This window comes from Daucus carota, chromosome 8 (assembly GCF_001625215.2).
Source record: "Daucus carota subsp. sativus chromosome 8, DH1 v3.0, whole genome shotgun sequence".
NCBI classification, from domain to species: domain Eukaryota; kingdom Viridiplantae; phylum Streptophyta; class Magnoliopsida; order Apiales; family Apiaceae; genus Daucus; species Daucus carota.
In genome coordinates, this window is record NC_030388.2 from 30,102,957 (window position 1) to 30,116,231 (window position 13,275).

Sequence of the window (13,275 nt, forward strand, 5' to 3'; positions counted from 1 at the left end):
GACGATGTAATGTTACTGAATGGTATTTGAGGGTGTTTTTTTGAGCCGGGTATTTAAGGCATTACAATGATTATACAGTTAAACATTTTTAAAGTAATAATATTGAGACCAATAAAAAAATTACTTTATCGAGTTTATTACTTATTGAGAGTAAAAATACAATACTTACATTATGCTGGGACTAAAAAAAAAAAATATTTTAGTGAGGATATTATTTTATCGATTATTACTTAATCGAGATTCAATTGTATGGATATTCAAGGCCAACACCCTTTTGAAGAATAGGTGTACAAATGCAATGAACCTATATGCAACTTGACAACTTGTGATTACAAATCGATCTCAATACTCTATACTCCGTAATAAGGTAGGTTTCATAAGGGAAAAAATTTGTTGCAAATGTATGAGTTGTGGAGTAATAAAAAAAGGAGTAGGTAGCGAAGCAGCATGGATGCAAGTCCCGAAACCAGAATTCTGTAGCAGCTAGCATCTGACATGGGTGAGTTAGAGTACAGCTTTTAAAATGTTTCATCACATTATTTATTCTCTGCCCCATTTTCACCATGTTTTGATTTCTTCGATCACCGAAGCCATCAAGAAGACAGGCTGACCAGATAAACTAATTGGTTGACCTATCGATTCAGGATTATATAAGATTCATAGAATAATTTTTTGATAAATCGAGAAGTAGTGAAAAATTGGAGTATAGTCGAAAAATTATTAATTTTTTAAAGAATTATTCAAAAATTAAATCGGATTTTTTTAATAACTGTGAATTTTTAGAACTCTGATTTTGAGATTTCACCGGAACTAATTTATTGCACACTTGATTAGCTTTCGGAATTGTATGCTACTCAGCCTACAGAGCAATAACGCATACAAGGCAAGGTTGTTATTTTTGTGGTTAACTTGTAGTTTGAATTTTGGTAGCCTGGTAGCAATCAAATGAACGTTTTTATCCACCCGGCAAGGAGGCGAAAGAGAAAGGCCTTTCCAAACTTAGTGTTAAGTTAGCCGATCAATTTATTTCGCATTGAAGCTTACCTTTGCAAACTGTTTTGTTTTTTTAATATGGCGACAGTCACATTTTGATTTTTTTACTAAAAACCAGATATAAAATTGTATGTTAAACTTTTAAAAAAGTTTTATGAATAAAAAATTATTTTTTGAAAAAGCAGGTCCTTTTTTGTTTAAAAATTATTTTTTGATTTTTGTTGGAAACAATCACATATAACACCATTATCAAACCTCATCACACATATTTCTATCTTATATTATAACTAAAAAAATATGCAAATATCAAAAAATTTATTAAACAATTATCCGTTCTAAAACAATGTACTCCTATATTTACCCATTTAAGAGCCATTTTTGAATGACACTCCAAAACATATTCGTAATCCTCAATTATCGAACTCTGGACCTTTCGTTACCTAATAAAGAGCACTGGTCTGCTTAAGATGAAAGCCGAAGGCATACAATTAAACAAAATTTCATCACGAGCTTGCTAATTAGGGAACACAAACGGCCGGTGAGTCGGTGACTAGTTAGTTGCAATGTTAATCTAGTATGTGGTATGAGCTCATGAGTGAATGTTTTTTGTTTTCGATTCTTTATATACTCGTACATATTTAGTGGACAAAGTTCCCCCAATGCAAGGCAACAAATCCGTTCCGGGTCCTTTTTACAATACATAGCTATGAACCAAACGTCCAAATCTTAAATCACCGCACCAAAATTTTATGACAGTTCTGTTTGGATCCATGACACACGGATGTTAGTAGGATATGTTCAATTAAAAAAAAAATTGACAGACGCATGCTAGTAACATATGTTCAGTCAAAATAAGTGCCGGACATTTTAATCCTAAAATTTTGATATATATTCACTCAACAAAAATTTTTACCATCATATATTCTAAACATCTGCCTTCTTTTATTTACTGGTTTCTTTTCCTTACTGTTTGTACAGGATGAAAAGGAACTTTGCTTTTCCATAAAAAAATACGAGATCTGTAGTTAATCTTTTTGATTTGTTGCTTTTCGGTGCAGTCACATTTTTTTTAACAAGAGTAACAGATATTTGAGCCTTCGAAATAAATTAATATATACTAAAAAATATATACTAAAAAATTAATCGAGACTAGCGTCTCCACATTCCTGTTCTGAATAGAACACGGTCCAACTGGTTCAGCTTTTGAGCTTAAAAAGTTGTAGTTAATCACGGGGAAAACATCTCATGATGATCATTCACCACTTTTCAGAACATTTCAGACCAAACCTTTCTTTTTCAAATGCTCTGCTTGCATAGACATTATCAACCACTGGACCTGTCTCAAAATTAGAATACCAGTTCCATAGATTCAAATATTCTTTCCTTATGTTTAGTGATCTTTTTCATCATTTCCTCTGTATCCGCTAAGATGACTACTCAACTAACACAATTATACTCGTGATTAGTGTGTGCGCATACCCCTTCCGTTTACAATCAGATTATTTACCTATTCATATATAAGAAAAAACTGTATCATGCAGATGACAGGGGCCGGGGGGGGGGGGGGCAATGCTCCATCAACAAGCAGATTATTCCGAATAACAAAACTTTCTGACGGTTGCGTTATCAGATGGTGATTCGATAGCACCGAAAGGGGAGGCTTTGTGGATCATTTTAGACAGTCTGGGTGATGTCAATACTTTCTTATTCTATTTCACATGACATCCAATGTAATGTTGGTCATACCAGTATGTATCTATGTAATGACGGTTGGGGCAGATCGGCCAGTAAATTCTTGCATTTTCGATAACTTGAGAGCAACCTCAACCTGTAATATACAGAAAGTTGTACTAATAACATTAATAAAATCATAAAACATTTCAGAGTAAGGTAGATGCAGTAAAGGCTGAAGATTACTAACCAGAGGAGCAAGAGCATCTTGAGAGTCTCTTCCGATTTTAGACGAATCCTTTTCATACTGCTCGATATAAAGACGAATAGTAGCACCCTCGGAGCCAGTTCCAGATAAACGGAAAACCTACAAATGCAATTCAACAAATACCTTGTAATTTCAATGATTTCTTAAACTAGACAAACATAGATGCCAAAGTATATTTTGTGGTGAAGGTTTAAAAGGGTTTATACCAGTCGTGATCCATCTTCAAAGAGATATCTAACCCCCTGATGTTTCGAGACAGAACCATCAACGGGATCTTTGTATTCGAATTCGTCGGCATTTGCAACATTTGACACGTCGGACCTTATTCCTTTCACAATGCTGCAGCAGAAACATCAAAGATTCAAAATAAAGCGACATAAATGTGTTGCCTTGTCAAATTTAAATGTGGGTCCTAATACATGAATATTTCATATTATCATGTTCTCTTTCTATCACTATATTATCTTCTAAAGTCCAGTTGCCCAGCCTACCAACATTCCTACTCTCCTAAGGATATTCAAAATATATTAGGAAGAAATAAGTGCACAAGGACTTAAAAAATCCAAAACTTTCAGAATGTTCTCCAAGTTCCTTGACCATAAGAGAAGGTTTACTGGTTTAAGCTCCATCCTTTTCCTGTAGTAGATGGAGAACTTTACATACTATAATCTTTTAAGTTCTCTTGAAAAGGAAATATCATACAATCAGCACAGTGGCGTAGTACAGTAGCATAAATCAGGACACTGTACAGAAATCGAAAAAAAGAGGATACGATGAAGAGTCCAATAAACGTTTTTATTACACAAAATGCTATATCTTCTGGACACATGAAGGCAAAGGACAAGGCATTGACATCTCAGTTATACATAAGAACAATCTAACTTAATACAGAAAGCATGACAGATATTTCCTCATACCTAAATCAGCCATAAGCAACTAATATCAGAAATATTCAACACAAAAGTATAAAATACTTCCATAAACAAACATAAAGGAATTGAAACATTAGGGTAATTGCTATATGCACAGAAGAAACATTCAGATTTCAAATAAGCATATTTAGTATTTACTTGTTAACTTCGCTAAGAGAAGATTGCAATTTGACCAAGTTTGCCATTAGATCCTTTGCTGCACCTGCATCAACATTCTTAAAAAAGCAAAGTATCCAGAATCACAAATTCAATCAACTTTATTCTAAAACACGTTTTTAAAAAAACAATAGATCATAAACACCTCATAATCATATCGTGTATAATAGTGCCTTCCATAGGTAGCCCAGTGCTGGCGCACAATGTCTTCAACAGTCACAAGCTTTCCCCCACCGAGATTCTCCTTATTCTTATAAGCAAGAATAGATAACCAAGCTAGAACAGCCCATATGCCATCTTTCTCGCGTATATGGTCTGAGCCTATTATATGTAAAACAGATATTTTACACACTTCTACAGTACAAATGCTACTTATATGTAGATATGTTTTCTGTTTCAGGTGAAACGCTCAATAGTGAAAGATAGATGCTTACCAGTTCCAAAACTTTCTTCACCGCAAACTGAACACATACCAGCATCCATCAAGTTACCAAAGAACTTCCATCCAGTGGGCACCTTACATGGAGATTGGAATCGTACACTTGCATATTAGGGGCAAAGGGAAATTTGGTGTGGGCAGGACTAGTATAATTTAACATTTTTGCGGTATATACCTCAAAGAACTTTAAGTTCAGATTTTTGGCTACAACATCAAGAGCAGCTGATGTAGGCATACTCCTGAGAGAAAAAAATTGATACTTTAGGTAGGAGATCGTGTTTAATGATTTCACAAGTGGAGAACAGGCTAGCCTGAAAGGCAATTACACTATAGCAAGATTCGGAGTCAAATTGTTACAAATTTATAATCAAAGCAGAACTTAGCAAGAATAAATAAAAAAAGGTATATGTGTCTGCCTGTATGTGAACCTCAGGAACTGGCATGCACAAGTAGACACATATACCTTTAAAAAAGACAGAATCTCAAAGTGAATTCAACCTGGCAACTCCCTTTAGACCAGATGAGAAGTAAGGTATGGACTGGACTGCATTTGCAGCGATAATAGCAACTGAATCAGATGGAGTCACGAAAAACCTGTCATTACCAAAAGAAGTGGGAACTGAGATGTGAACAAGCCAGAAGTTGTAATCTAACATCAAGTGACATGCTACCTTTTACCGAGGACCATATTACGATCCGCATCACCATCAGCAGCAGCGCCAAATTCTGGTGGCTCATGTTCAGCCTGTGATTTACCCAACCCCATACGTGCTACCAATTCTTTTGCATAGGTCAGATTGGGATCTGGATGTCCTCCGCCAAAATCCTCCTATTTGCAGGAATTTAATAACAAGAAGACAAACCATTAATCAAGGAGCCAAACTGAATTCTGAACTACATGAGAATCAACTAAGTAATTATAAAACACATAAATACCTTTGGCACGCAGTTTAGCAATGAGCTCTCCTGTGCACCAAGTTCTTCAACAAATATACGTTTAGCATAAGCACCGGCAACTCCATGAAGTGCATCATAACTGAGAAATGAGGGGGGAAAGGAAGGAAAAAGGAAGTGATTTTTTGATAATCAATATATATATCCCTAGAAGAACAAACACAAGGAAATTTTTTTTCTTCACATAATATATGACCAAGCTGCTAGCTACATACCAAAATGAGAATTGTGGAGATGCAACTAACTTCTGGATAGACTGAAAATCAAATATTGACCTAAGTAAAAAAAAACAAGCAATTGGGTTAAAGTCATATAAATCCGATATCATGGACAAATATATTTAAATATACAACTTTATTGCAATAATTCCAAAGTTTTGCTTAAAATTTAGGAATTTTTTCCGTAAAAGCTGATTAAATTCATGACTAGCACCCATCATCACCGACAACAGCATTATATTGTTAAGTACAACAAGACATATAATCAGCTAGAATAGGGTAGATTATTGATATCATACTTCATCAATTTCACATAATCACTGGCCGAATCGAATACATCAACATCAAATTGACCCTCAGGACCCTCAAACTTTGTAACACCAACTACAGAGATATCCACCTGTAGCACATAGAGACTTTAAGTTAACTACGTGTCATGTATGCAAACGATTAAATGCAAACAATTGAAGACAGTTTACAATGATCATACATCTGGCAGGTCTTCAGCAATCAGATATTCCTTTATTGTTTTCGTGTTCTCATAGATTTTGTCCGTGATTCCTTCAGGAGCAGGTCCACCATTTTCCATATTATACTTGATACCAAAATCCTGTAACAGAAAAGGGCAGGAACGAGCTTAAGAAATCAGTTCTAATGTCTTAAATCAAAGAACAAAGCTGAAACCGTTGTCATTATTCCTGTCCTCTTATCTCCGTATGAAGGAAGCTTAGTTGGTAATATGCTTTTAAGTGATAATAAATTACAGAGAGTAGTCAGTAGACAAACTATCAAATTTAAACAAAATTGAAATGTATTTTCATTGTTCATTAAAACTGGCTATAATATAATTGCCTTATTAATTTATTTTAGACCATAACTTGATACCTCCAAGTATACAACAATCTAAAGCAAAGCCGACCCAGTCAAATCTGATTACAAGGGTCAAATGTATTACACTTCACAAAATGTTGGAAGAGGTTCTAGTTATCACCTGAGTAATTAAGTTCATTTGTTTCATTAAAATTCACTACACATATATGATTGTACGTACCTCATTGGGCCCACCTGGGTTGTGGCTTGCAGTTAATATAAATCCTCCAGATGCCTTGGATCCCTGTTTCAACATGTATTATGTGATTCTATGTAACTTTATTCAACGAGACAAAAGAATACTCAACAAAAAAAGAATATAAGCAAGTATAGCAGGTCAACTTACATCAGCCCCAACCCTTTCTCGTATAACAGCTGAGACAGCAGGAGTTGAGAGCAGTCCGTTTTGACCAACCCAGACACGTCTTACTCCATTTGCAGCAGCCATTTTAATTATTATCTGCCAATTTTAAACACAAAATTGTGCAAAATGGTCAAAGAAACAGGTTGAAGGTGTAACCACATATTGATGCTGATGAACATTAACATTTTAGAGGTCAGAATTGAAAAATAAAGTACCTGGATAGCATCCTTAGAGTAGTAGCGGCCATCACCCGAAACAACAAGTGTAGCACCTATCAAGTAAGACAACTAAAAAGTTGAATATAACCTGAAAAATTTGCAGTCTAATCCTTTGGTAAAACTAGACAGAAGACACATTAAACAAACCACTAAATCACATATTATGCATGACAAACCTCAACAAAACATAATGTGAATAGTGGAAACCCCTACCTCTAACTTTATCTGCTGAAAGGGCATTGAAGGTAGACTGAACAAAGTTATGCAAGTAATGAGGTTGTGTGAATACTTTCACCTGAAAGATACATCCAACAATACTAGTCAACACTTAAGTACAAGATATCACAAATATGATAGATTAATAAGCAATTTTATCCACCGTCAAATTAAGAAAGTGGATGGTTCTCCATCAGAGTTTGACGAAATGACTTGCTGCATGTTAATTAGTGTAATTATATACAGGTACTGGCCCATTAAAGCTTTGGAAGCAACCCCCTAAAATTCCCCACCCCCGCCCCCCCAAACAAAAGATTTTTACTTTACTTGGCATGCGGAGTATGTAAGATGAAATTACTGTCAGAAAAAGGCCAGTCAACAGAAGGCTAGGTGTCGATTGCATAACCAACGAGGTCAAGTAGGATTTAATTCTTACTATTTAAAAGTTGTTGCAGTACACTTGAAACCATCAGTGACTCATTCATATCTGCACACTATTCACATAATCCTTCTAGCTAGGCAGTACCTACACACCCGAATTTCAACACATTTCTCTCCTCTCTTCTTTTCCCTTCCCTCCAATAATAATTCAAATATATCATTATTTTAATAATAAGACACAATTGTAAAGCATGTTGTTGGAGTTCATACACCAAAATAATGTCCTAAATCACTGGTACACTATTTTTTTTATTATATTTATAAAACACTTGCGAGGACATTGTTGGACTTGCTCTTAACTCCATTCTACCGATCTACCAATAAACACCCAAATCCATAACAAACGCGCACGGCGCACATAGGTATCCCTAATTCATCAACAATTGAGAACATCTTAATGGAAAACATAAACCGAAAGCATGCCATATTCCTACACGCTAAAATATAAATTTAATGTCCAGGATAACGTAACTAATCGGATCTACTCATCAAAACTCGACAATTACTTAAACACCAATTTCGATAAAACTTAAATATTATCCTCAAAGATCAATCGCAGTGCAAATAATTATCAATAACATTGATCATCAGTATATATACAAACATATACATTTAAATTGCAATAATCAAAGCTCAATTGAAATGAATCAGTGTTTTTTCAACTAAATTACATGACATGTACACACACACACACACACACATTTATACCTTCTTTCTCAAACCAGAAGTGCCTGGTTTTTGGCCATCAATAGGCGCAGATTCAACACGAGAGACCTTGAAATTCACCATCTCCTTTTTCACTAACCACAAGTTAATCAATATATGATGTATATGAGAGAGAGAGAGAGAGAGAGAGAGAGATTACAGTGGAAGGGAAGGTTGGCAAAGGAGGGAGAGACAGGTGTGTAATCCAGGAAGGAGAGAGTGTCACCGGTGATATTACAATTTATATTTATTTAGAAACGAATATAACGGTGAGATTTGAGGATGTAGACTAGTTATTTTTGGAATATAATTTTCTTTATTTTTGGTTTTCAAATGATCAAAACTGGACTTACATAATATTGTAATATAATTTGAAAAATTGGGATCATTGTAAAAAATTTTAATCCATTTAGATATGTAATTTTCAAATTTTCTTAAAATATTAAAAAAATGATTTTATATTTTTATAAGTAATTATTTAGTTTGACAGAAGACAACTACTCACAAAAGAAGATATTCATGCGTAACGAAAGGATTATTGTAGATATTTCTTGAACATGATGGGTTCTGACGTTTTTATATTGAAAATCTCGGAAATAAGTACACAAAAGAAAAATTATTGCAAGAATCGGTTTGAAAGTGATGCTATAAAACAGATAATTATTTGATAATTTTTTACTATTTACATATTTTGAATGACAATATAAAAAATACTATAAATTAATTTTTATAAATCGAAACAATTTTTAACCTGTTTTTCAATAAAAAAAACAATTGCTGCTGTTGCTGCTGAGCAATATCAAACGGAGCTATTTCTCAAACCGATTTTTGTTCTCAGCACCCCTTTATACCATTTCCCATTTACACAGTCAAAACTATACTTCATAACTAAACAACTCTAGTACAACTCTAGTTTCCTGTTTCAATATTAATCACAATGTACATAAAAGGATAAGAGAAATAATATACTACTAATTGTTCCAACTTTCCATGGGTCTTTTACCACGAGAATCTGATCTAGTTCCTGAGGTGCTTGCACTTGCTCCTGCACTAGCACTAGCACTATTGCTATTTGTAGTTGAATAAGATTGAGAGTCGTCTCGGCCACTAGTTCCAGGCGTAGAAGATGAAGCATTAGGCCTGCGAGACCTTCGGTACCTTGAACCAGGATATCCTGGTCTTGTTGGTTCGTTTAGTGCTCCATGCTTCTTTGACAGCATGAGAATGACATGATGCATAGTAGGGCGTAAAGACGGATCAGCTTGAACGCATAGTAATCCGATTTGGATGCACATTGCTACCTGATCAGGATCTGCTGAAGATGCTAAAACAGGATCTGCAATCTCCAGGGTTTTGTTTTTCTTGTAAAGATGGTATGCCTGCAACAATGATTTTTATGCTAGATTTGAGTTAGGTGCTTGGACGTGCATATGGCTTAGGTCTCGTGTAACATCCGAAGCCCACAACTAGATGCATACCTCTCAGGTTGGCCCAAAAATGCTGGTAAACTAGTATACATTAGTCATTGACTCATCTATAAAGGGTCAAATACTCTTTATCTAACCAATGTGAGATGTTACATCTTGCAATCAACAGAGTGAGTTTTTATCAATGAGATTATAAAGTTAACAATCTTGATGCTTAAAAATGCTATCTTCAAAATATGTACTTTTCCAGCTCTAATAATAAAAAGAAATGGACTTCTAACAAGTCATCATGATCAATTTAAGTAGAGAAGTTTTATGCTAAGCAATGCATTAGTTTTGAGTCTTCCTAGATTCTGGACTACCCCCAATAAAGTTTCCACCAGAACTAACAGTTGAGCTGTCACAGGGAATTACAGATTCTCCACTATTGTACTGAGTAGAGTTTCTAATGGTAGGGAGGGCCAGAGGGACTACGATACATGCCCAACATTCATTCAGGTGGAAAGTTCTATAGAAATAGAGAAATTGGTATGGTGCTGTTAGAACTGACCAACGTTCAAATTTACCCCCCTTGTTCACAAGGGTCTCATAAACATGCTACTAGTAGATGGCTATCTAAAGTTCCATGAAAACAAATAATCATATCACTATGAACCCAGATAGATAAAGTCTTACCCAATCCAACAAATTCTGAGAGCTTGAATCTTGGTTAAAAGTGGAATTCTTTTGACCGCTAATGAGCTCCAGAATTAGAACACCGAAGCTAAAAACATCTGCCTTGACTGATAATTTGCCATGCATAACATATTCCGGAGCCATATACCCACTGTATCAATTAGAAGTGACGCTCAGAAACCAGATCATGTTTATTTTGAAATTCCATCAAAATGAACAAAGAGAGTAAGACGATGAAAAACATACTTGGTACCAGCTACACGGGTGTTAACATGTGTTTGGTCTTCAGGATAGAGTCGTGCCATTCCAAAATCTGCAATCTTGGGTATCCATTTATCATCTAGTAGAATATTGCTGGCCTTTATGTCCCGGTGGATGATGCATATGTGCGAATCTTGATGAAGATAGAGCAAACCTCTAGCAACACCTGATATTATGTCATACCGCCTCTTCCAATCAAGAGCTCCTTGTCTTCCTGAATCTAGTTTAAGGCTACCAGATCATTACATTGACCTCGCAACTAAATCACATAAAATCATTCTGATGAAATTAAATTCGCCCTCTCTGGAGTTAAGGGTGACATCTTTTACCATTATTCTATTGAACTGTAAATTGTACAGCTAGCAAATTTTAATAAATCACTTGGACATTATGATCATAGGGGTCCTAAATAGTGCTTGTAACTATTATCTGCTGAGCAATTTCTTTTACGGAATCTGAGAAAATACTTGACTCGTCCATTATCACAATTTGAAATCAAGAAATAAGATCTCTAAGTAAGGTATTAATCACCAAGAACATAAAAGAAAATACGAAGGCCTTTACAATGCAGGGAACTTACTGAAAAGAAACTTGTCAAGACTCTCATTCGCTACATACTCATACACAAGCAGCTTCTCTTCTTCATGTGAACAATATCCCAACAAACTAACAACGTTTCTATGCTGTACACGAGACAGCAATTTCGCCTCATTCATGAACTCTTTCTTTCCTTGACCGGAATTTTGAGAAAGTTTCTTAACAGCAATCTCCCTCCCATCACTCAATTTCCCCTGTGCATGAATTCTCAAAATATTAATTTGATGATATTAGCATCCAAAATCTCAAAACACATCAAATTTCATACAAAACTGTTACAACATCCCAGACTCACAACTAGATGCATACCGGACCCAACGACCCCCATATGAGTGAAAGTGTTATCAAATTGGTATACATTAGTTACTGACTTGTATATCTATAAACGGCCTAAATACTTTATATCTAACCACCGTATAAAACTTTGCGAGTTTCGAAAGACAGAAAAGACCACCTTAAAAACAGGACCAAACCCTCCTTGCCCAAGTTTGCGATCAGGGTGAAAATCTTTAGTAGCAGAAACTAAAGTCTCAAAAGCAAACACCTTTTGCTCCTGGGCAGCAATCTTTTCCATTTCATCTCCCTGTTCCTCTAACAAATCACACTAAACAATCAAGAAAACATAGTATCTATATGTTCTTGAAACAAACAACATTAATTTCTGTAAAACATAAATTTGCAAGAGTTTTAAGTAAACAAAGTACCCTTTTTGGAGTGGAATCTGAAATGCTTAGTGAAAGCCTGGAAAATATTTTTTGGTGATTTGTTGTTCATGCTGCTTAAAGACTTGTTTTGCTTTCATGGAGAAAATTGACAAGGGATTTGTGTTCTTCTGAGTCTGTTTTTGTTTTCTAACTTTGATGATCATGTGATTCATTGAGTATGAAAGTTCCATACAATTAAACAGTGCAGATTGGAGATTGTTATGTTAGTTGACTTGACTTCAGTTGACTAGTATAAGTAGAAAATGGGGTCGTTTGGGTGAGTTTAAAATAAGTGCTTATTGCTTAAAGTGAAAAAGTGAAGTAGAAGTTAGAAGCAAGTTAAGACTTATAAGTGATAAAAGTGTCTGGGAAATAAGTAGAAGCCGTGAGACAAAAGCTAGCATTCGTAGCTTTTTTAAAGTATTTCTTGACTTCTTACCCAAACGGTACAAATAAGTGCTTCTAACTTATAATTTCAGAAGCGGGCTTATAAACCCGTGCCAAACACCCGAAATGTATCTAAACTTGCCTACATCACTACATGGCTTGTTCAAGGGTAAATAACTGTTTTGACTTTTGAGTAGTAGCCGGTCCGGTTCCGGTCTGCCGGGATTGAGTTCGTAGCCGGCTCGTTTCTTTCCACCATTCATGCCGGTCCAGTTTAAGCGCGGTTTCGAACTGAATTTTAAGTTTTAACCATTTTTTTAACAGATCAGTTTCAGTTTAGCTGTTGGAATTACACACTTACTGATTACATCTGATTTAACTGAAAATTCCCGATTTATTGAGAAAATATCCGATAAATCTTAAATCGGAAGGTCAATTGATTAATTTCGATTTTATAAGAACTTAGTTTCAGGAGATACTATTCAGATGGCATGATGATTAATTTTTTCTTTTAAATTATTAATGCAAATACACTGCACCTAGAGGTGACCAGAGGAATCTTAACTTGAACTATCACTTTAGCTTTGCAAGCCATGAATTCTTTGCTAACATGTAAAGACAGAGTGTAGTTTCATCCATTACTCATTAGCCTACATTCACATACATTCACCATTCTCCTTTTTCCTTCAACAGGGAGACATATACACCACTCCAACACAACATTTCACAGAATGCACATGCCTCTTTCTACTATCCATGACAGCCACAAACTTTTTCTT

General features: G+C 35.1%; 2 protein-coding genes across 4 annotated transcripts; both read right to left on the reverse strand.

Moving 5' to 3' along the window:
- Positions 1-2,330: 2,330 nt before the first annotated feature.
- Positions 2,331-8,677, reverse strand: LOC108199291 (phosphoglucomutase, cytoplasmic). Its single transcript, XM_064082882.1, has 18 exons — positions 8,449-8,677; positions 7,297-7,378; positions 7,081-7,136; positions 6,848-6,961; positions 6,683-6,745; positions 6,122-6,241; positions 5,931-6,031; positions 5,629-5,688; positions 5,396-5,495; positions 5,131-5,288; positions 4,958-5,053; positions 4,635-4,698; positions 4,455-4,536; positions 4,166-4,341; positions 4,003-4,079; positions 3,139-3,271; positions 2,915-3,031; positions 2,331-2,821 (listed from the first exon to the last, which is right to left on the reverse strand). Exons 1-18 carry the CDS (start codon positions 8,527-8,529, stop codon positions 2,750-2,752), a joined length of 1,752 nt encoding a protein of 583 aa, XP_063938952.1. The 5' UTR covers positions 8,530-8,677; the 3' UTR covers positions 2,331-2,749.
- Positions 8,678-9,255: 578 nt separating this feature from the next.
- LOC108197592 (cysteine-rich receptor-like protein kinase 43) lies at positions 9,256-12,311 on the reverse strand. Of its 3 annotated transcripts, none has more exons than XM_064082883.1 (6): positions 12,110-12,311; positions 11,860-11,996; positions 11,389-11,599; positions 10,794-10,974; positions 10,548-10,698; positions 9,256-9,824 (listed from the first exon to the last, which is right to left on the reverse strand). In XM_064082883.1, exons 1-6 carry the CDS (start codon positions 12,177-12,179, stop codon positions 9,417-9,419), a joined length of 1,158 nt encoding a protein of 385 aa, XP_063938953.1. In that variant the 5' UTR covers positions 12,180-12,311; the 3' UTR covers positions 9,256-9,416. The 3 variants fall into 3 exon arrangements, with proteins under 3 accessions (XP_063938953.1, XP_017220734.1, XP_017220736.1); XM_017365245.2 differs by having other exon boundaries at positions 10,794-11,028; positions 12,110-12,309; XM_017365247.2 differs by having other exon boundaries at positions 10,794-11,028; positions 11,860-12,009; positions 12,110-12,249.
- Positions 12,312-13,275: the final 964 nt, after the last annotated feature.